Source organism: Siniperca chuatsi, linkage group LG14 (assembly GCF_020085105.1).
Source record: "Siniperca chuatsi isolate FFG_IHB_CAS linkage group LG14, ASM2008510v1, whole genome shotgun sequence".
Lineage (NCBI taxonomy): Eukaryota > Metazoa > Chordata > Actinopteri > Centrarchiformes > Sinipercidae > Siniperca > Siniperca chuatsi.
Window position 1 is genome coordinate 27237577 of NC_058055.1, and position 24667 is coordinate 27262243.

At 41.8% G+C, this 24667-nt stretch overlaps 1 protein-coding gene and 1 long non-coding RNA gene across 6 annotated transcripts in view; one reads left to right on the forward strand and one right to left on the reverse strand.

Annotated features, from left to right (window-relative positions):
* si:dkeyp-23e4.3 (rho GTPase-activating protein 7) overlaps positions 1 to 23613 on the forward strand; it is a 128880-nt gene extending 105267 nt beyond the window's left edge. For 3 of the 5 annotated variants that reach the window (XM_044222810.1, XM_044222812.1, XM_044222815.1), the window contains 9 exons: positions 1308 to 1487; positions 5552 to 5711; positions 6015 to 6213; positions 7022 to 7235; positions 14514 to 14628; positions 14750 to 14983; positions 15749 to 15966; positions 17161 to 17334; positions 21760 to 23613. In XM_044222810.1, the coding sequence (XP_044078745.1) occupies positions 1308 to 1487; positions 5552 to 5711; positions 6015 to 6213; positions 7022 to 7235; positions 14514 to 14628; positions 14750 to 14983; positions 15749 to 15966; positions 17161 to 17334; positions 21760 to 21868 (1603 nt within the window). In that variant the 3' untranslated portion in view covers positions 21869 to 23613. The remainder of the gene's footprint in view (positions 1 to 1307; positions 1488 to 5551; positions 5712 to 6014; positions 6214 to 7021; positions 7236 to 14513; positions 14629 to 14749; positions 14984 to 15748; positions 15967 to 17160; positions 17335 to 21759) is intronic. The other 2 variants (XM_044222811.1, XM_044222813.1) reach the window with 1 other exon arrangement.
* Positions 7251 to 17164, reverse strand: LOC122888401. Its single transcript, XR_006380691.1, has 4 exons — positions 16642 to 17164; positions 12462 to 12547; positions 8202 to 8369; positions 7251 to 7864 (listed from the first exon to the last, which is right to left on the reverse strand). It is a non-coding gene; the product is annotated as an uncharacterized LOC122888401 (long non-coding RNA).
* Positions 23614 to 24667: the final 1054 nt, after the last annotated feature.

A 24667-nucleotide genomic window follows, 5' to 3' on the forward strand; every position in this document is an offset into this window, starting at 1 on the left:
ACGCTTCTTGTTTCTCATTTTCTGCTCTGTGTATGTTTTACTGGCTTAGTTTTAATATAGGTGGCCAACTATGAGCGTCTGTATGTGCACTGTATGCACATGTGACGCATCTCTGAACCTGAACCTGAACCTGAACCACACTAGCATCGTGGCTTGAGAGACAGGAATGCCTGTTGGTCCAGCACTTTGGTTAAACTAAACTACTGGATAAATGACATTGAATTAAGTACAGATATTCATGGTATAAGTGTATAAATAAATATATATTGTATATATTTTATAAAGTGTACGGTCCACCTGCTCTATATGAAAAGTGCAATAAGAAATTATGAATTGGCACAATATAAATAATAATTGAATTGAATATTAGCATCCAATACTTAACATAGTTTGGTTAACATGGTATCTGTACAGTATATTAGCATGCTTGTATGCTAATGTTAGCTTTAGGCAGTCACTTGGAGTAATTGCTATCAGTACAAATGAGTTAAGTAGAGCTTAAAGTTCAACTTACACTGAAGAACACTGTGAGCCAAGTATGACAGTGTAACCCTGACCACCAAGCCACTGGGCGACTGTCGCTTAGTGGTAGAGCGGGTCGTCCATCCATCGGAAGGTCGGCGGTTCAATCCCGGCTTCCCCCAGCCCGCATGTCGAAGTGTCCTTGTGCAAGACACTGAACCCCAAATTGTGTGAGAATGATTAGTTACTTTGATGAGCAGTGTGTGAATGGGGTGAATGTGATGTGTAGTCGCAGCGCTTTGAGTAGTCAGAAAGACTAGCGGTATATAAGTACAGTCCATTTACCACTCACTTTTCTTTGGAGTTCCACTCAGGACAAGCTTTACAATTTTTGCACCACTAGTGGCAAATATCTGTCTCTTACTTGTTTATCTATTCAACAAGTTAGTTTTCTGGTGTGCAACGAGTATTACAGCCTCACGTGGCTGCTAGCATGGAATACGTGCAATATGTTAAACTCTTTCATGCATATGGATCTGTTTTATTAGGGTATCTAAATAGATCATAACATGTAGTTACATACAGTTTTTTGTCTGGTTGGTCTGTTTTACCAAATACGAGGGCTCTACTGTCAGAACTGATGAGACAACAACATCATTTTCTTTGAATAACTTAATATTTTCTGTAATCTAAATAAAAATATTATTCAAGAATATGTATGCCAACTCTGGGAGATAATTGGTTCTCATTTCGCTTGTTAAAAGCTGGCACTGATGTGTGTGTTTGTGCATGTTTGTGTCTGTGTGTGTGTGTGTACTCATTTGTTCTCACTGCTGTGTGTCCAGCAGAGTGAGCCAGCAGCTGCACTGGTCCAGCGAGCAGAACCTGTCCACCTCCCTGCCCACCAGTCCAGGAGTGGAGAACCAGTCTGTCTCCCAGTTCCTCCTGCTGCAGAAACTCGCCCTGCTCAAACTCACCGCTCTGATGGACAAATACTCCCCGTCTAGCAAGCAGGGCTGGAACTGGTAAGAAATGTGAAAGGACGGAGGTTTGGGGGAGATTTTGGGGGATTTCATGCTTGAAAATAAATGCGAGGGTTGAGCACAGGTTGAGGGCAGAATTAGCAGAGAGGTGGGAAGGTAAGAAACAAAACTTTGTAGTATACCTATATTCTTTGCTCCTGCACACCTGCATAGAGAAACTTCTTCAAGGAAACAACTGTTGAAAGGAGGGCAGGTGGGCGGGCGGAGGGTAAATATTTCAGGCAGCATATTAAAATTCATTCATTATTCGTGGTTCAGGTGCAACCTTGCTTCTGCTTTAAAAAAACATGCTTCAAGAGGAATAAATTCCTTTCCAAAAAAACCCCAGGAAGCACTGCCAGTGCCTCACCTTGGGTCTGTCTTCCCGGGACGTTTGGTACTGTCATCCTTTCTGCTCACTGCGGCATTGTGGGTTATTTTGGGCTACTTTCTCTTTCCTCAGAGGGTCACACTCTGTGTCTGTCCTCCTCTCTTTCTCTGTCTCAATCTCACTTACATTTCTTTCCCACTCACTCGCAAGCATCTCATTGATCATGATGTGCAGAAGGCGATCGAGGTCGACACCAAAAAACGAGCGATGTCCCGGCACAGAAAAACATTAGTTTGGAGTTCAGCTCCCTATTTCGGTTTTAGAAACTTTCGGTCAGACTCAGAAACCAGTGTTTGTGATGACAAGTGAAGTGATTCATGTAGAAATCATGTTTATCTGATCAGCTGTAGGAGGCTCACGCAGTTCTCATTTACCCGAATCTCTACGACGGAGATGGCGAGTGGAAAGTTATCATGACCCATGTATTTATGGGAAACACGCCAGGTTGAAATAAACCAGAATCATCCTTTAGTGCTTACTGGGTTGGTAATAGTGTAGGTCCCCGTCATTCTGTGTTTGTAATGTCCTTACAGGTGCTAAACATACAGGTGGTGAGGGTACGGCAAGCCCTAAGGGACAGTGGTAGCAGTAGGACAAAGGAGGAAACAAGATTCTGGCCTGTGTCTTTTAATAAAGAGTTTGCAGGCTGTTGAGCTCAAACTGGAGCTTGTACTTGTTTAAAACGTAGGATGTTTTCACGGCACTTTTTATTGACATACATGGATTTAATGAGATCAGTGTTTTGCCTCCTACACTATGTTTTTTGGAATAAGCCCTCATGCAAAATTGAGACAAATTAATTTTTAAGAATAATGAAACATTCAAATATTCTGCTTGTTTACTCTGCTTAACATTTGTATTTTCTAATGTGTTCTGAGTAAACACATGACCTGCTTGTTTTATGCTTTGGTAGAAAACCAATTAGATTTTTGGGTGTTATGCTCAGTGAGATAAGGCAGAATGTGGGAACTGAGCATAGAACAAAAAATTACTCCTCATAGATATTCGTCTTTAATTTTCAGGATCAAACGCATTTCGGGGGTGAGATTCAGGAAAAACAGCTGCCCTGTGGCAGCAGGTTGAAAAGCATCAGCGAGGCATCCTGTAGTTCAGGTGTGCTGGGTATTAGCATTTCAAACTGCTCCAGTTTACAGAGTTTACACTTTAATACATCACATAAAAGGGAGGGAAATGGAACAGAAAAGTCAGAACTGACCTCTACGGAAAAAAGGAAGAAAACATCGAGTTAACGTGTTAAACAAAGCAGGAGTTGCACACACACTGAGTGCAAATTACTTGTTCTTACACAAATTATGTGAACATAATGTTCCTTCACCTCAAACTGGATTGTGTGACAATAATACAATTTAGACACATCGTCCTATTTTTTCATCACACAAAATATGGGAAGTTCAGGCTAGTCATGTTACTTTGTTTTATCTTCGTTTTTAGGCTGCTTTGGGAAAGGCATTAGTTGTGGTGAAATAAGCAACCTGAGCCAATGTTATCTCATTGGTTACACATTGAAAGGTCACTGACAAACAAGGTAAAAGACTGATGTCTCCATAAGAAAACTCTGGCGGAGCGTTAGATGAGAAGATTGATACCACTCTCATTTACGTCCATTAAATATAAGGCTACAGCTAGCAGCCGGCTACCTTAGCTTAGCACAAAGACTGGAAACGTAGAAAAAGCTAGCCTGGCACTAATTCACACATTATATCTTGGTTGTTTAATCCGTACAAAAGCTGAAGTGTAAAAACATAAATTTGCTCTTTCATATGGGGGTAATGTGCCGGACAATGTGCCTGGCAACTGCGTGGAGCCAAGGAATAGTTCAACACATTAACATGCTAAGTTGTGAGCTTTAGAGGAGCTGGTAGGCAGATTTTGTTATGTTTGGACAAAGACAGACAGACTTTTCCCCATATTTCCCGTCTTTGTGCTAAGCTAAGCTAATCGACTGCTGGCTGTAGCCTTATATTTAACGGACAGACATGAGAGTGGTATGAATTTTCTCATTTAACAAAAAGCGATTAAGCATATTTATCCGTACGTTGTTGGATCCATCCATCCATCCACCCATTAGCTGATTCTGGAGAAATCCAACACTATGACAAATACCATGATATAGAGCATCAACAACACAGCAAGTGATGTAACTAACGTTAGCTAGGTTGTGGGTTAGCAAACTGTCGCTACAGCTGCTGCTGCGAAGCTAACAGCCAGAGAGGACGAGACGGTTTCCCAGAGCCAGCACAGCAGCTCCAGACAGCGACGCTCACAACTCTCCTGCTGCTATAGCTAACATCACAACAGCAGCACATCTTGGCAAACTAGAAAGTCAGCTGAATGTCCGTTGGAAAGTCGTTTAACGTTACCTGACACACAGATCATGGCTGCAATAGTGTTGTGCGGCTCGGTCCGATCCACTTTGTTTGTTTCCCGTTTACAGAGCCAGGGCTGCGTACAAACACTAGATCTTTTTTCAGCGCTCACACTGAACGCACAGCTAGCGGACCGAGAGAAGATATTCGCTGAATTTGACAAAAAGACATGTATTTGATTTAGAATCGCATACCCCACCTTTAACCTAGAGGGTCGCAGGGTGCTGGATCCAAAAACATTCAATGAAAAGACGGACTAAAACTAAAACTAGCACAGCTCAATAGCTATTTTTTAAAGTCAGACACAGTGAGTAAAAACTGCATGCTCCGTCACTAGCACAGCGCCATTAGGCCAAATGCTCCAGCAAAAAAAGAAACATTCTCTTCAGGCTTCAACAATTAGTTCAAGTCTTATCATTTCAATTATTTAATCACTGATGTCATAACGAGTGCTAGATGTTTAAAAAAATACAGCAATTAACTGCTGATTGGGACGGCTGATACTCGGAGGCGCTTTTCCTCAAAATAGCTTGTTTCAGAGAGCCGCTGTTAGATATGGAAGAAAAAAACAGAAAGAGAGCTGAAAAGCATTTAGAGCGCATGTTTGATACTGTTTTGTCTCTGTGACTCTGTACTTTGGTGAAAGCTACGGGGCTGACGTGTTTTTCTAACTTTTAGGATGATGAGCCAGGTGGAGAGGAGGTTTCATTACGGAGTGTTGGAGTGCTTTGGATCTCTCTTTTTTTAAACATGACTATTACAAGACTGCAGTTTTATCCTGAGTGCACTCAGCCCTACAGCTTTCAGAGGTAGAAGCTTAAAAGCATTGCAGTTTTCTGTGCAGTTTAAAAAAAAAAGTTCAGTCCATGGATCTGGAACAAAATAAGTGTCCAATAGAAAAGGAAACAAAAAAATCAGTCACTGGTATTAATGGTTAAAAGGTCGCTAATATCACTTCAGAAACATGAACTAACTAATCACAGTCCTTCCAAAAGTCCAGTCTCTTTGATGGTCTCTCCGTGCCTGCATGCGTTTCCTGCAGAGCTGATTTGAATGGCACACACATTTTATCGATCACTGGGGACTTATGTAATCAAAAACTGTTTATTTGGCTCTTCCTTCAAAAGGAAACGCCGCCAAGTTGAGCATTTTTTTTTACACTTGACTGGTTAATATTACAAATTCCCAGGACATTTGCAAAACAATTTTTGAGCATACATTCATTTCCACAACTGTTCCCTCAGCACTAGTCCATGCTGTTTGAAAATTGGTGTCTCTGTCACCTGCAGGACTGTTCCTAAACCGCTGAGGAAGACCAAGGTGATGGAGATGAAAGGCCGGCGGGTCTTTGGGATTCCTCTGCTCCTGAGCGTCCAGCAGACAGGAGAGCCACTTCCTCCCAGCATCCTCAGAGCACTGGTCTACCTGAGGACCGAGTGTTTGGACCAGGTAATGTTAGAAACACTAGGAGGCACTGTTGGACACGACGTGATACAAGAGATCATTTTTTAATAATTTTGAGGTAGTGACAACCTGTGGCTTTTTGTTTCTGAAAAAGTACATTTTTATAATAATAATAAACACATTTAACTGCAGAGTGCTTTTACTTTAAAACATACAATCAGAGTAAAAACATTTAGGCCAAACAGAAATTAAAAAAAGACAATAAGGAAAGAAAAATAACAGAAAATATGAAGCATTTCTGTGCTTTTTATTAAATGTTTATTTCATTTGCATTGTGTTCTCGCTCAGGTGGGTCTTTTCCGGAAGTCAGGGGTGAAGTCTCGTATCCAGTTCCTCCGTGAGCTGGTGGAATCTGACCCAGACAGCGTTTCCTACGACGGTCAGTCTGCTTTCGACGTGGCCGACATGGTGAAGCAGTACTTCAGAGACCTGCCTGAACCCATCTTCACCAGCGCACTCTGCGAGTCCTTCCTCCACATTTACCAATGTGAGCAGTTACTCCTGTTATCATGTGACTAGCATTGAGAAGGTTACATTTTTACTTGTGTGAATTTGTTTGCTCATTTTGTAAAATAAGCAGTAAAGTTTGATTATAATACCTCCAACAAAAAACAAAAGGGAGATAAACCAGCTGTTGTGATTAGTGGGTTTTCTCAACACTAGCTAGCTGTGTGACTCTTGTGATGTCGGTCTGTTAGTCCAACTCTTTGTTCCAGAGGGAAAGAATGAAGATTATTAGATGAATTGTCACACTCTTGATGGTGAATCCTGATGACTTTGGTTATCCCCTGACTTTTCCTCGTGCCACCAACGATCAATATGCTAACATGCTAAGATTTAGCTATTATTTTCTCAGCACTAACATGCTATTACTAGAATGTTTGTCTGTTAACATGCATGTTTGCAGATTAGTATGTTATGCTGATAAAGCAAACATGTTACCAACTAACATGCTAAACGTTTCTGTGCATGATGAACATTAGCATATTAGTCCTTTAAGGTGTATTCAGACTGAATGTGAGTGAAATAAGCACAATTAGTGTTAATTTGACAGTGAAGTCTGTGGAAATTCATCACAATGTACCAACTGTACTATGTTAGGCCTGTCTGTAATATTAGTTAGCTAGCAATGTACACACCAACCTCCAAACTTACCAGGTTCAGTTCTTTGGCCCGTCCTTTTCTTCTCCTTCCCGTACGTTTATGAATTGGAGTCATAAAACTTCACGTATTCAAATCAAGTACACTCTACACTGCAAAATTAAAACATTAACTGGTTAGCTTTCTGCTTGCAGATTTTCCTAAGGATCAGCAGCTGGTTGCGTCTCAGGCGGCCATCTTGCTGCTTCCTGATGAGAACAGGGAGGCGCTGCAAACGCTGCTGTTCTTCCTGCGGGACGTGGTGGCCTGCGTGGACGAGAACCAAATGACTCCAACCAACATCGCCGTTTGTCTGGCGCCGTCGCTTTTCCACCTCAACACCCTGAAGAGAGACGCCAACGCACCCAGGTGAGCTGAGACCGTGGACACACGCTAAAAATATTGCTAGGGCAACAAAGGAATCACCTGCATCAGTTATCTATTCAGTTACACTTAAAGTTGTTTCTATTTTATTCTGTTAACCATCTTGTAAAAACTGAGATCATGTCTTTCTCAAATTATGCAAATGTTATTTTGGCACACACCATGTCAGTAAAAGATGGAAATGGGTGGAGGGTGTGTCTGACCCACATTGTCACAGTTACATAAGTCTTAACAGCAGTTACATAAGACCTCTGCTGTTAGGCATGGAGTCCACTTTGTGTGTTTTGCTTTAATTTGATTTTATATAATATAAAAGAACATGGAGATCATAATTCAAGTCAATTTTATTTACATAGCGCCAATTCATAACAGAAGTTATCTCATTGCGCTTTTCCTATAGAGCAGGTCTAGACCGTACTCTTTATAATATTAATCACAGAGACCCAACATAACACTTCAAATATTTATCTCAGACTTAGCTCATTAACTGCAATATATGACATTTCACCTGGAGTTTATTTTGTGATCACGTAGCTCGTCAGTGCTGTGCTTTTCATCAGTTCTTGGACTTACTTCAGACAAACCAATGGCTGTCTGGAAGGTGGGATACCAATCTGAAAACATACAGTATGCTTTGTGAAATAGCCATATAATGTAAACATTACAGACTTTATAGATATCAAGCTAAAACATGCAAAACCACCCATATGATCCTTTGAAGTAAAACTTTTTTTTTTTAACAAACTGCGTCAAATTTTTGTAGTTTCAGTAGTTTTGTAGTTCTGGTAGCCATCATTCCTATCGATTATCACAATACTTTACTTACCAAGTTAATTGCTCATTGAGATGATCACACAGGATGTGACTGAACTCTGTCGAAATTCTGTGCAAAGAAAGCTGAAATAAAATACTTAACTCTGTCTAATTTTGTTACCACCACAGTAAACTTACTTCAGGCTTTGACTTCATCATGGTTCACTTTTAAATCTCAGCCTCTGACTTCGGACCCTGACTTCGCCTTTGGTTCGGCTTTTCTTCCTCCTTTTGTTGCTTCATTAGTCGTCACGTTTCCAAAGTTCTCAGTTCTCACAGATGACATCACCTCTGGTTCAGATCCAGCTGTTACAGACACACACACACACACACACACACACACACACACACACACACACTATCTCTGTAATGAAAAGCTGTCAGCACAGTTTACACAGTGAGCACATTACATAACATCCACCAATTTCCACCTGGCCTCAACTTCACTCTGTGATATGAAAGTTCTTTTTTATCTGCTTTTTAGCTGAGAATCCTGCTGGGGAGGAAGTTAGAAATGAGTGAGACTGCTGCGAATGATAATGGTTATGCAGTTGATGATTTGTATTATTAGGGTATGAATTTAATTATTAGGAGACACTCAGTCCATTCAGCCTCTGCAGACCATTTATCTGAGCTCAGAGTTTGTACTGCAGCTCAGTTTGTACTGCAGAGGTGTGTTCACTGTATTAATACATGAATGCATTCCTTAGCATCAGCGGAAGCAAACATGCGAACATACTTGTACACTGTTAGTGTGTGTGTTTGCTCAGACATTAACTTTAAGGATAAGGCTGATGTTATTCTATATGTATTTTTCTTATTGTCAACAAATCCCAAGAAAAGACCAAAGCCAACAATGTGTTAGTCCGTCTCAATACTTTCTGACTTCCTGTCTGTGGCTCTCAGCTTCAAGCCCATTGGCTCCTACTGAAGATGCAAATCTTTAAAAACACCTCGCAAATGTATAGTTTCATTTTTTAATTGTCTAAAACAGCTGGTCACTGTAGTTTTTATCAAACTAACAGGAGGAAATAGTTTGTTGGGGACTATTTTCAGCCTTTCCTCCTTCTTCTTACTTACCCTCCTTCATCACCAGTCTTCCCTCCTCTCTCCCTTTTTAACCTTCTGTCCCTTCTCTCTCTACACATTTTGTCATCTCATCCATCTTGTTTCCTTCTGTCCATAATCAGGAACATCCGTTTCTTCAACGCAGCCGCTTGCTGCTTCCCTGGAGCCACGATCCCTGTCCTCCTGGATAAGCTCCCGCGGCTGCTGCGCTCATTCCCGTCCTCTACCAATCAAGTGATAGTTCATGTTGGGACAAACGATGCAGCTTGTAAGCAGTCTGAGCTGACCAAAAAGGACTTTAATGACCCTTTTAGCTTTTTAAGTACTTGTGGAAAGTATTTTATTTTATTTCCGGTCCTATTCCCGCACTGGCCCATGGAGCAGGGTGCTTCAGCAGAATCCTCAGCCTCCACACTTGGCTCCAGTCTGCCTGCAGAGCTCATAATATAATATTGCGGCCAACTTGCGGCACACCGTACATGACTATTTACGTTCCCCACTCCCTCCCCGGAACCTCCATCTCCACCTACAGTGGCACCTCAGAGTACTGTTCCCCCCGCTAGCTCCCCCCCACCGGCCTCATCTGTTATTAACCCTCTCACCGTGAGTTTTCCCCATACAGACCATTATTGGGCACAGAGCCTCCCGTCCACACATATCTAAAGGTGGAAACAATACCAACATTCGTCCTATTCGCTGTATGCCCGCTTCTTTTCCCTCTGCTCTGACACCAAACCATTGTGGCCTCTTGAATGTAAGATCTCTTGGTAATAGGTACTCATCCCACTAATCTTCTTCCTATTTTTCATCTTCAGAAACGAGCTTTAACAATCATCAGCTGTGTACATCAGACTCATTCATCTCAACCATTGTTTTCCCAGTCAGGCATCATCAGTGTTTATCAACTACAGATTGCTTGATTTGCATACAGTTCTTTGAACAGGACCCTTCCCTCATATTTTCATGAACAGTATTCCTACCACAATTATTCTACTCGAAATAACTATAAACTCAGGCCTCCTATCTGTCGAACAACTCAATTACGGTTCGGCTTAATTAATCACAGGCCCTGCCCCCTTACTCTGCATCTTAATTTATAGGCCCCGTTAATCAGTTTCATTTCTGAGCTTTTGTCCATTGTCATGCCTAAATATGACAGGGTGCTTATTCTTGGTGATTTTAATATTCATGTATGTTGTCCTTCACATTCCCAAACCTCTCATTTTTTAGATCTTATGGACTCTTTTAACCTCATTCAATCTGCTAAAGGGGCCACACATTCTAAAGGTCACACCTTAGACCTGATACTCTCATCTGGTATCTCTCTTCATTCCATTATATCTCCTTTCAATCCAGATGCACTGTTAAATGCATGTAACGATCAGTGCCTATCCATCCTCGACCAAATTATACCTTTTAAAACTAGGAAACAAAAACGATGAATGATCACACTCGAGCCCTTAAAAGACTGTTGAAAATCCGAATGACAAGGGATGGTCAACAAGTCCGAAATAACACATAACACCCTTAAAAACCATCAAAAAGTTAAGGATCTGAGATCGGCTTACTTTTCTGAACTTACATCTAGAAATAACCACAATCCTAAAGTTCTCTTTAAGGTAATCGATTCTGTTCTCAGACTGGTATTAGAGCACTTCATAGAACGGAGACAGCACTTGTTAAGGTTACTAATGAACTACTGCTGACTGCAGACAGAAGTGACTGCTTGATTTTTAGTTCTTTTAGATTTAAGTGCTGCCTTTGATACAGTCGATCATAGTACCCTCTAACATCGCTAAGAGACTTGGGCAGGAATCAGGGGCTCAGCTCTTAGCTTACTACGCTCATACCTCTCAAACAGAACTATTTCTGTCGCTCTGCGTAACTCTACCTCCTTGTCGGCTCAGTTGAGTTGTGGAGTCCCTCATGGGTCCGTTCTTGGGCCCCTTCTGTTTTCTATATACATGCTGCCTCTTATGCAGATGACACTCAGTTATACATGCCATTAAGACCCACAGATCCTAGCAGCCTAGATAATCTCACAACCAGCCTCTCTGATATTAAATCCTGGATGTCACTAAATACACTTCTGATTAATTGACCTGGTATGTGCCTTCTCGACCACTGAGATCCGCGGATGGAGCCCTGCTGGTTACTCTCAGGTCTCAGTTTGTGACAAAGGGTGATCGGGCTTTTGCTTTTAGATCCCCCACACTATGGAACTCTCTACCTACTGAACTCAGACACACTAAGTCTCTAGCTTCTTTTAAATCTCTTCTTAAAACTTTTCTCTTTGTGAAACCTTTTGGAAACGTTTGATATGTTTTTATTTATGCTGTTTTTGTTCCTATTTATTTGATCTTATTGATTTTATTGTCTTTACTATCTACTTTGCCTCATCTGGTTTTATTTCTTTTTGTAAATCACTTTGTAACATTAAGAAAAAATATAAATTATTATTATAATAAGTTATTCTACCCTCATCTTCTGCTGTTGTCTATTTCTGTCATCCTTCTTTTCTCTATCCACCCTCACATCGTCTCTCTCACCCACATTTTTCTTTTGCTCTGCTCATCTTCCTCCCCTGATTTCCCCCTCATATCTCCTCCTCCTTGTTTTCTCTTCTCATTCTTGTAATCACTCTCCTCTCACTAACTCCTCTTCCTCCTGTACTTTCCTCCCTTCCTTTCATCTCCACCTCTTCCTTTTTCCACTTTGGTTCTTTTCCTTCCTTCAGGCTGACGGGACAGTAGATGGAAATGACATAACAACACAATCAGCACTTTGTGCCTCCCTGCGACTGGAAGCCAAAGTCCCGGCCTGTCAGAAATCATGTCACACTTTGTGGTGGAAACAATAACTTTGGAAAATTGACTGCTGCTAGCAGCTGTTCTCCCACAGATCTATGAAATCTCATCTCGCCGTCTTTTTTCTCATGCTTCTGCTTTGACAGAACTCACCACTCCTACTGAGATATATACTCTTTAATGGTCTAACTACCCATCCGACCAGATGGGTAGTTTGTTCTAATTTACCCAGTTTTGCTGCTCTAAAAAGAGCGTGTGCTGTTTGATATGACAAAACGCTCTTCTAACTTTTTCTTAGTCGTCAGAAACTAAAACAACTTAAAAGATAAAACTTCATATCAAATAAAATCAAGGAAAACAACTTCCTGTGAGTATCTGTCAGTTTCCAGTAAACCTTGGCGATGCAACATGAAAGCTTTCCAAAATAACCCAAATCTGTCAGTTACAGTAATTGTGACGCAGTGCTGCTGATTCCTGTCTGCTGCCTGTAAACACTGCTTCAGTTGACTGGCACATACATTACCTGCACCGTGAAGCTGCCATCACTGTTGTGAAGGCGACGTGTCACGTTTCACACCCTCTTCCTATTTCCTGTCGGTGTTCCCAAAACTGTAAAAAAAAAAAAAAAAAAAAAAACACATTGGAAATGAACGTATAGAGGTGCGTAGCAGCCATCTATCCCACCTATCTGTCTGACGCTCTCACTGAAGCAGTCGGCTTCAGTGAGAGCGTCACTGACTTTGTGTTGTAGATAACTGGTGGTGTTTCAAGGCACGATGGTGATGCATTTTTCAACAATTATTACTCTTCTTAAGAAGCATTTATAACTAATGTATAAACAACAAATGCAAACACTTTACATTCCACCACTGCACTGGTCTGTGAGCTGTGTGATTACACATGCGAACAAATCTGTGTTGTAAAGCATTTATTAACTGTTTATATACACACACAAATCATTAACAGGTGGGTTTCTAACTGTTTATAAATGACTTAAAAACTAATGAAGACACATTATCATCTATAATTACAACTATGTTATCAGTAGTTAATTAACTTAATATAACAGTTATGAATGCTTCACAAGAGGAGTTATAGTTGTTGAAACATCACTTAAAATGTTACAACTACATTATATTGTGTTAAAAACAGTACTTGTTGATTATATACTGCTTATAAATGCTGACGCTGTTACCCAGTGTTCGTGTATGTGAACAAAAGTATTTGCCTAAAAAATATTTTCACCTCCACACATCTCCGAGGGTTGGCTGACACCAGTATTGAGCATGATGGATGGTTAAATTGATATTTTTTTGTGCCTTCCTGTTGTCTCATCATCATAACCAACGCAAGAAATCACAAAGACAAAACACAAACAAATCAGCAGCTGAGGAGAAATAAGGAGAAATCACCTGGGAATGAATAAGAATATTTATTATGAAGTGAGATGGCAATAGAGACATGGTTTGGTGATTAAACTCCCTTAGCAAGAAAAAATTAACCATAAGGACGAGAGATCGGACAAGAGCCTTTCTGGCAAAAAAAAAAACCCAAATCAAACGAACAATCAAAAAAGCTTGTACAAAACCTTTATTACATTTAGTGAAAAGCAACTTTGTGTGGCAGCCTGCAGGCTCATTATAATCGAACCAAAAATACTCTGGGCTCTTACTTTAGCAGACATTTTTTTTCAGCAGTGGTGGAAAGTACATTTACTCCAGTACTGTACTTTAGTACAATTTTGAGGTACTTGTACTTTACTTGAGTCTTTCCATTTTATGCTACTTTACACTTCTGCTCCACTACAAATTTTTGATAAAAATCTTTCCGCTTATAAACTACAATGCATTTTTTTTTAATTAACCCAGAAGTTCTCAACCTTTTTGGCTTGTGACCTCTTACAAAATAGCAACGTGTAGCTGTGTCTCCTCTCATGTTCTGAGTTGTTAGCAGTTCCACCAAAGAGAAATGTCCGTCTTAACTTCTCACATGGCTTCGTTTAAATAACTTTTTGAGGTACAGAGTTAGATACATCTGAGTGGTCGTGAGAAGATTAATGGTAGAGGAAAGAAGAAAAATAAGTTCTGATTCACAAATGTGGATTAATTTTTTCAGACATTTCTCTGGTCTTTGCTTTTTTATGTGAAATAATGGAGAGTTTTGTTTGGTAAGCTCTGGATTAAACTAGCTACAGTAACTGCATATAAAGTAGTTAAATTTAGCTCTACTTCAACCTGCTACGACAGGAGAATGCTGCTTACACATCGATCAATCAGTATTAACAATTCAATAACGTTGTATATAAAAAATATAACAGTCACAAGGGCCCATTTTCTGCAAAACAACTACTTTTACTTTTAATACTTTTAGTACATTGAGCTGATAATACTTCTGCATTTAAAATCCTTCTTAAGTAAGTACAGGACTTTAACTTGTAATGGAATATTTTTACAATGTGGTATTAATACTTTTACGTAAGTAGTTCTTCCACCACTGGATTTCCGTGTGTTTGCTGCCTCTAATTCAAGACAATAAAAGTGACCTTGACCTTGTTCCTGTGTTGCTGCTGCTGCAGGTCCAGTCACAGGAAGTACAGCCTGGGCCGCCCAGACCAGCGGGACCTGAGTGAGAACCTGGCTGCCACCCAGGGCCTGGCCAACATGATCACTGAGGCCCAGAGACTCTTCCAGGTACAAAAACCGACAACCTGCTGCACAGTCAGAAACGATACAGCAGACTGTTTTTTTAATTCTAGAAAACATTTTTGAAGCCGAAGCTGAGGAGACAGAATTAACAAAATCCTTTCCGTAGCTTCCAGAGTTTTGGCCCGGTCAGTGTGCAGTGTCTGTAGGCCCCACTGAAGACTCCCTCTCTGAGGAGGGAGGAGGCCCGGTGTCCCCCAGTCAGAGTGGAGGTGAAGAGGAGCAGGAGGAAAGAAGGAAGCTGCAGCTGAGCACCCAGCACCTCCTGAAGGAGGCCAGAGAGAAGAGCCGAGGCTGGGAGGCCCGCCCAGCTCCAGAGCACGTGGAGCTGGCCTTCAAGAAGGTAAATGGGGGGAGGGAAGTCAGAGTTAGACATTCAGAGAAGATGTTTCCATACTACATACTAATTCAAACCAAATGATTTAATTTCTTTGGGCATTTATCTATCTTCCATCATCTATTCTTAATACAATACCCATTGGTTAGTTACTGGTAGGTGTAATCATTCCTCCTCTCCATACTGGCCGTGAAGCGATCCTTTCCTAATCCACGTTTCTAAAACTTTCTGTGCGCTAATCTGAGGCGTCAGCAGTCTGAGTTAACCAAATCAAGTGGGTATGTAAACTCTGGTGGTTGAGTGCAGGTTTATGGACGGTGTTTCGTCCAAGCAACAAACCTTCATGCAACTACCAGGACGTACCGCTCCACCACGGCTCAGAAAAAAGCTTCCACACATTGCTTATCAGATGGTTTGGTGCCATGATTATCTGGTCGGCAAAGCTCGTTAGTTTTCTCCATTTTGCGTTAGAGAAGAGAACAATAGTAGCCTAGCTCACTGTGAGGGCATGCAAAGGGTCAGACGGACAGCACCCTCTGGAGTTCAAGGCACAGTCTGAATTTTGAATAAAATGTATTCAGCCCTACAACATACACATGGCATGTGAGTATCATATTAAGATGGACTTTAAAAATCTGAACGAAGCTTTAAAGGAAATTAAGTAGGCAAAGAAGGAACAAATCCTCTAAGCAGTGATCTTTAATAGTGTGCGTACAGGAACGTCCTGGTGGCTCCATTGAGTTCTAATTCTGATTCTCCACCTGTCTGCAGATGGATGATGGCTGCCCACTGTGGATGTGGCGTGGCTCCATAGAGGTGGACGCCCCCCAGAAGGAGCTGCTCCACCGCCTGCTGAGGGAGCAGGAGCTGTGGGAGGGAAGTCTACGCCAGGCCGCCGTCATCCAGACCTTGTCCAAGGACACCCAAGTTTACCGCTACCTCCTCCACGGCCTGGGCTCCCGGCCCTCACAGGAGCACCTGCTGCTCAGGTAATGAGGCAAGGTGAGCCCCAGGCTTCATGGGCCTCTGGGTCTCAACCTGCCGAGCTCTACAGAGCGGGGAGGAGTCAAAGCCAAAAATACTCTGAAAGTGTCCGTTTGATTTAAAGCTGGAGACAGTAGTCTGTTGTGTGTGTGTGTGTGTGTGAGGTATTAATGGAGTTGATGAAATTTTAATCCAACCCTGAAGTCAGATCAGACATGACAGTATCTGTGTTTGCAGCTGGATCACATCACACTGTGTGCCTCTGTCATATTTCCTCTTTATGACAGCAGACATGAACTTTGAGTCACCCCTCAGTGAGACGTTAAACTCAGCACTTCTGCATTCAAACAAGCAAATCAGAAGGAGATTTTCTTGTTATCAAGTTGCAGAAATCCCAAGAAAAGATCAAGATTTAATCAAGACTAATCCACACGTGGTGCTGTAGTGAGTGTTTGGGGCAGCAGGACGGTGTGTGTGGGGCTGAGTCAGAATAAACTACAGTGTGTGTGTTCATGGTGATGAAGGAACATGTCACCCAGGGCAACAGAGCGGCTCGCTGATGTGTTTTTAATAGTTTCTGGACAACAGAGGAGCTCTGTGGCTCAGAGGAGGAAGATCCACCAGGCTTTAAATACACACAATATTTAGGTCTGTTCATGGTATCTGACAGTATTTATCACCTTATCCTTACGTATCCTTTAAAACTGCTTTGGAGGCACGCTGGTGGTCGAAGGCGTGTATCATCTAACTTGTCCCAAGTTCAGCTCATCCCAGGTAGCTTTGTTGTTGTTGTCATCCCCTTCTCTCTGCTTTTCCTGTGTGTCTCGTGGCCAGATATCAAATAAGGGCCAAATGCAGAAAGAAAGCAAGCTTTGGAGACAGTTTTAAACTGATTTCAGTGGGAAACGTCTGAGTGTGATTTTTACAAAACAGTGCAGGTAGCAGTTACTGTTGCTCTTTCTGATGTGTGTGTGTGTGTCAGCATCAATCAAATGCTTGCATTTTATTTTTACGATTTTATTGCCATTTTCATTCAACACAGTACAAAAGGTTAGGGTTAGAACTGCATACAGTCAACAGCTACAAGTGAATAGTTGAAAACTGCTGGTTGTAATCGGATTATTGGCAGCAGTCACATTTATGTAGAGAACAATACATTTTCATCTCCTTCCTGATAATCTCCTCTTCCTCCTTTTCAGGACCTGGCAGGCAGACCCATCCTCCGGGCCTCTGTACCTGTCCTCTGTATCCACGGAGCACCCTGAGGTGCCGTTGGAGGGGGTTAGGGCTCACGTCCACTCCTGCCTCTACCTGCTGGAGCCCACAGGAGCCAGGAAGACCCGACTGACACACCTCTGTCGAACAGATACCAGGTAAGGGTGCATGCAGAGGGAGGAAAAGAGTGAATGTGTTCTCATTTTACAGATTAGTATGACCCTGTGATGGCTAAAGGGGAGGGAGGGAGGAGAAGGTAAAAGACTCACCCACTCGTATAGAATAACTGCCAGGATGCAGGGAAAGCAGTTATTTGATTATCAGAGTGGAAAGTGAAAGAGGAGGAGCCGAGGCTGCAGTATGTGTGAAGGATAACTGGAGGAGAGATACAGCTAGCAGATATTTTGACAATGAAGACTGACAGGAAATACTGAGATTAAGAAAAGGGGAGGACATATTTCAAAAGAGGATTATTTTCTCACTTACCCTTGCTGGTGTCGGGTCTATGCAAATAGTTTCATCCATCCACGTTGAGATATCTATCTATCCTCTGCTGCCACCCCAACATAATGGAGGTGACTGGAATTGTGCATGCAAGAATCAGTCGTATGAACAGAGTAGTTAAGTATCATGTCAGAGTGAATAAAGAGAACTTTTTGCATTCACCAATTTCCTCATGTTTTCGGTTAGGAACAAACGAAATACAAGAGTGGCCGAGGCCAGCTGTACGAGTCGCGTACAGACAGTCTGCCTTTCTCCACAGTGAGGAAACACTTGCTTGACTTAAGAATTAGAATGTCTCTAAATGAATGTGGAGTTGTTACTAAAATATACTGTACACCTATTATTATTTTGGCATGGCAGGTGTCGGGGGAACATCCTGTAGCACCCAACAGTACATCATATGTTGAATAATATTCACTCGTCCATCTCCGTGCTGTCTGACAACTTTGTACAGTTAAGAGAGTTTGCTGAATCTGACTTGAAACACACATACATACATACGAGCTGGGGATGGGAGAAGAATACAAAAACTGAGTGAGAGTTGAATGACTACAATTAAATGTAAGCATTTTGTTTGTGATCATAGTTCTGAAAACGTACAAAAACACACCAGTCAATCTTCAAATTATTGAAGATAATCCTGTGTTGATAATTTAATTTGGTTACATTCAAATGGCAGAATGGTCCTTTTAAGGAATAAAGACAAGACAGAAGTAAAACCAAGGGCAAAGTGAGCTGCAGGAACTACAGAGCGGCTGAGAGGATTTAAGGCCGTGAGAAGCCTATTAAAAGAAATATCTGGAGAGAGCGCTTAGTCCATCTCATCCGTCTTAATTGAGCCTGTTCTGTGTTTTTGACCTCTGCCAGCATCTATCTGCAGCACAATCACAACCTCCCCGTAGGTGAGCGCACAGAAAGATGAGGAGGAGGAACAGCCCTCCTTCTCATGATTCATGCCCTTTGAAACTAAGTTGCTGAAGATTTTCTGCTGCTTACATGATCAATTTGACTCTCGGCGGAGCCCTGCAGCTCTATTTGTCTCAGTTGATTAAATGAAATGAACCTCCGTGCGACAGAAAACAGGTGGCAGAAGCGCTCTCGCAGAGGGACAGCCTCATAGCCTCTCTGTCATTAAACTGCACTGTAGTTTGTTTTTTTTTTTACAGCCCAGGCTGCGGGAGAAAGCAACTGCAGATTTGGTCAATTCAGTTATGAGCACGTACAGTGTTTCCTCAGCACAGATTCAATATAACAGACAGCGCAGGGAGGCGGGGGGGAGAGATGAAAGGCTCATAACAGACAACTATGGAGGCTCACTCCTGCCAAAAAAACACACTAACTCATTTTAAGTTTGATGTAGCTAAATACAATGAAAGCGTTTGGTCCTACACACCTGTCGTTAAGGAAATATGGTGCGCCTTTTTAACTCTCACTGGGTCCAATTAAGAGTTAGTCACAGCTGTACTTAGGCACACAGTGCTAAATGCTATCATCAGCATGCTGATTTAGCAGGTATAATGTTTAGTTCACTATCTTAGTTTAATGTTAGCATGCTAACATTTGCTGATTACCACAAAACACAAAGTAGGAGTAGCAATGCCAGTTTTGCAGCTATTTAGTCAAATAAAGGTGCACTAATTGAAATTCTGACCTGATCATGGCGTTATCACAGTTCATCCTGAGGAAAACATGAATGTTTGAACCAAATTTAATGGCAATCCATCCAATAGTTGGCGAGACATTTCACAATATTTCACAGTCTGGCTCAAAGTGATGGACTGAAAAACTGACATTGCCATCGAGCCATGCTGCTAGCATACCAAGTCAAAATTTTGTATGTACTGCTACATCAGAATTATGAGATACTATCATACTTTTGCCTTACTGTCTCATAACTCTGAGCTAGACAGTCAAAACCTTTAAATAACTAGTAATTTTGAATCAGTATCTCATATCTTTAACCATTAAGTCAGAATCGCAGTCATAATTTCGATTTACTGATCATAAAGCCTCAAAGTCAGTCATAGTTTTAATTTACCAACTTTTTGTGAATAGTTTTTATTTCTGTGGAATGAGCTTCCATGAGAAACAGACTGAACTCGAATTGAAGCATTTGAGAAAGGAAATGGACTCACGACATCAGAAAGAGGAAAAGCAGACAGATTTGATCTATAACTCTGATTCTCTCAGCAGGCTGTAGTCGGCCCATTACAACTGAACTGAAAGGATCACGTCAGCGCGCATTATTTCCCAGCCTTGTGTCTCTTTCTAATGTTCTGACGAGTATGTGCTGAATGAAGAACAGTGTGTGTGGAGTGATAGGGAATGGCCAAGAGCTGAACTGCTACTGTTATCAACTGCACACACATTCACATTTTTAGGCGTTTAGCTGAAACTAGCGTGCAGAGGTGGAATAGACTTCAATTCCAAGATCATTTACAGGCAACCAGCAGGCGTCTTCAGCCACATCGGCCTGCCAATGCTCCTGTTATGCAAGAGTGATCGTGTAAGAAAGAAGTGAAAACACCCAGAGGGATGAATGCCTTCACTCTTTCCTTTGTCACTTCCTCTCGCCTTTAATTTCCTCTCATGACAGAGTTCAAGCTAAACGTCTGCGGTGCGCCAGGCTGTCTTGGGCTTATTTGTGATGGCATTCATTTTAAAGTGCTTGTTAGCTTTCAAGGCAAGACAACAGATCCACAGCATCAAGGTCAGCTGGGCTTTTTACAGTACAGGCCTATGAAACAGATCCTATCGCCTCCAGAGGAAATTAAATATGTTATGGAGTCCGCCTGAAACTGCAGTGAAAACAAAGTTCAGAGGCCCATAAAAGATGCAAACAAATATAACGTAGATTATGTTTTAGAAGTGAAGATCTAGTCAATGTGCTCTTAGCAGTAAATATTGCAATACGTTACCTGAAAAAAAAATCTGAAACTGAAACACAACAAGTAAAGCAGCTGTGGCAGGCAGCCGTTGTGAGAACGGCTTGTGAGAACAGGAAAAGCACAGATGTAACAAATAGCATTTATGATAGCAAAGGTGAAGCTAACATAATGACAGCACAGGTGTTACTATTTACATCAGTGATAATGCAGGTATAATACTAAACATAGCACAAGTGTGTCACTACTGACATTAACAATACCGCAGGTGTAACTAGTAACTTTAAATGATGATGATGATGCAGGTGTCATTAGTAACACAAAAGATAACTCAGTATTTTAACCTGCTATCGTTAATGTTTTTAGTTACACCTAATATCACTAATGGTAGCGCAGGTGTAACTAATAATGCCAGCGCAGGAAGAACTAACAACATTAGTGATGGCTCTGCTCCATCAGTTGTCTCAGTAAACCATTTCTGGGAGCCAGCATCCATACACCGTGTCCTGGACCTGGTGCGCCTCAGTGGAGCACAGTCAGTATTATTAATGTTATTAGTTACACCTTTGCTTTGCCTGCTACGACGAGTCAAAATGCCTCAGAACAGAACTGTTTGACCAGATGCAGTTTCAAAGATTGGACTTGTGTATTACAACATTTCCTTTCAGCACTCTCTGACATCGCTGAAGTAGCATTAGAAGATATAATTTAAACTAGTAGCAGAAAACACCCAGTATGAATGACTTTTTGCTGACCGCTGCAGTGCAGAAAAATGTGACAGCGATGTAGCACTCAACACAAAGTGTGTACTTCTTTCCCTGCAGTGTTTTAAAAATGTATATGGCAAATGTTTATTCAGGGATATGAAGATGCATTTATCCCAAAAAGCCTTTAACCATGATATAAGCTTTAAAGATTGTAGGCATGTTGATGTCCTCTTAATGGGGCTGAATGTCTTTTATATGATGTTACAATTACTGTATGGAAAAAATTGTCCTCAACAAACCAAGGAAAAAGGTTTTAACACAGTATTCAGCAGCAACTCTACCTTCTCGAAAGTGCAAGTTTAGTCTTTCATGAGCATCTATACAAATACAGGAGAATACGCTTCTCGGCCCATCGTGTAATTTATAGCAGTCAAAACTAAAGCTACTGTTATTTCTCTGACCTTTTCTTGTCTGTTTTATCTTCCAGGGGCCGCTCGCAGGACTGGCACAGCAAAGTGAGCGGACATCTTCTGGCCTCGGGTCTCCTGGCGATCAGGGACTCCTTTAGAGCAGACCACAAAGAAACCAAGATATGAGTCGGAGCGGAAGCTGAGGACTTGATGATTTACAGATGTTGCACTAATCTGGAGTACTCATCCCCAACTTCTAGTCTGGTTGAACTACATCCCCTCCCACCTCATGGCAGAACGCTGGAAATAAAAACTACAGCATCATTTTCACAGGACCCTTTCTAAGTTTTAAAAGGGAAACTCGTGGCCCAGAGCACAGCAAGCAGGGAAGGTGACCTACGAGTGCTTCCCTAAACCATTTGTGTCTCGGTGGCTTCTTTTCGAGTTGCTGTATGCGTTTGCTTTTTTGTCAGTGACCTTGCAGATTGCCAGCAGCACCCCTGCACTCCCTGCTGCGTCTGTTACGCTTCACACTCAAGTTCACAAAAAAATGCAGACCATGGCGAGCTTTGACAAAGGACGTTTTGATGGGAGGATGAAAAGCTGAGGCCCGGTTTGACTTCCAACTGAGGAAAAAGGCAGAGATCGAGCCAGTGGACAGCACAGTGGCATTTTTAATCAGGAACTGACACTGGTACTTTTTTTGCCTAAAATACGTTATCAAGAAAACGAGAATCACAAATTTTAGGTTGAAGAGTCATCGTTCTCCATCAAATTCTTTCCTATAGCAAGAGAAAGAGGCAGGGGAACACATGGCGGCTGCCTGGACGAACACAGGCAATAAGGACAGAAAACATCAGGAAACAGACGTTTAGCCACCAGACATTTGGCTTCAGCGTTAAGGACAGAAGGAGAGGAGAGAGTGGATGCTGCTAAGGCAGGATCTGTACTAAACCTACGACCAGGAACAAAGCAGCGTCGCAGAAAGAAACTAGATATACATAGCTGCTCTGAAAACCTGAAGAGACAGTGCAGCCACTTGATGACAGGATGTTGTCCTGAGTCTGATGCCATGAGGACACATTCTGGGCAAAACAGAAAAGAAACAAAACCCAAATTCGCACCAGAGAGAGAGAGCTGCCTCACCTGTAGCTGTTCAAAGCAGAAAGAGACACTTTGGTTTTGATTATTGTTGTTAATTCTGATTATCATGTACCAAGGCTAGATGAACTGAACTGAACTGTTGAGGTGAAATGAAATCCCAGAGAGACATTTTCTTTGCAAATCTGAGAAAACCATTTCCCCTGAACCGCAGCAGAGAGCAGCTGGATCCAGCACGCCACAGACTGTCGCCACCATTTGAGTGACTGTTCTTACTTTTTACTTTGGCCCGTTCTATAACAGGCCACATGTGTGACAGTAAGACGAGCGATATCTACCTCTCCACGGGACACCGCCACAGTTGCGTGACTTTGAAGCGTGTGAATTGACGGAGGCCTCGCCACGTGACGGGAGACGGGCCTTTTGTGTGCTTCCCGGCACTGTGACGGATATCCAACCAGACAACCCCCCCTGAATTTTTTAACATTTGTATTTATTCTTGTCTGTCAAGAGCGTCTCTGTGCTTGTACAGTCTTATTTCATGTGGCACTTGAGTGTTACTTCACTTTCAAAGACTGCTTGTCCTACATATTTCAAAGTGTCGTTGTGAAGTAGGGCAGGTGTGTGCACGTAAATGTCTACAAAATCTATTTCATTCATTAAAACACCAGATTATTCAACTTAATGTATACCTACATGCACATCTCTTATATCTAAATATAAATCTCTTATTTAATTTCGAGCTTTTGGAAAATGTTATCTTGTTTGTGTGCGTGTGGAATCTAAATTTATCAGTGCCAAACACCTAATTAAAATGTTTTTCTCTCTGATTCTGTTTCCTGTTGTTTTTTTTTTCTCTCCTCTGTGACTCGTCTAAGTGCCAAACAGATAACTGACTGTAATTTCAGAGGAAGGTGGGGGGAACCAGCAGGCAGTGTGAAGATGGGGTACCACACTGCGCCACTGAAGCGCAAGAGATTAATAAGCCTAGCAGTGTAATCGCACTGCAGACTTCCAAAAAACTCCAGACTCTCACCTCTTTCTCCTTTTCTCATGCTCACAACACCCACTAGTATCTCATTTGCATAAAGCTTATTTACATATCTTATTGATTCATCTCCGAGATCAGATAGTTGAATCACCGATAAACACTCGGTGCAGAGGCACTCGGAGCGAGAGACAGATGCCGAGCAACGAAACGTGATGTAAAAATACTTCTCGTGGCGAGGACATCATGCCCCGGTCTAAACAGGATTTTAAGGAAGAGGAATAATTTATGCAAATTACAAATAACAGAAGCACAGAAGTGCCTGCAGGCACCTTTAATTTCTGTACAAGTCTGTTCCTTCCTTATGGTGCTAAAAGACCAAGTAAACTTGGGATGAACTCGAGGTCAAAGGTTAAAGGCAAAACAAGTAGTCATCTATACAGTCTGTAACCCAGAGATCACATCACAATACATTTTTGTAATATTAACCTTAAATCAAATGAGTCTTATGTGAAAGGAGCTGCCTGTAGTGCCAAAATGACAGCATCATCACCAACTCTGGAGCACTGCAGAGCTTTTTAGCCTCTTTTACCTCAAGCTTTTGGTTTTATAGCCCATTTACAGTTTGGTTCGGCCTCTCATCAACCTGGTTTTCAGCAAAAACGCTGATAAATCCACTGTACACTGCCTGCGCCAAACAGCAGGCAAAGTTAGCGACTAGCTGGTGAAGAAAGTGAAAAATAGTTCAAGAGCCAGATATTATTTAGTCGGTAGAGACCAAATCAGAGCTAAAAGGAGAGAAAATATCGGACTTACATTCATCGGGTGGACACAAGCACGACTCCATCCAACAGGATGATCATGTCACTCTGTGTCTGCTGGATGTGGAAGCAGGC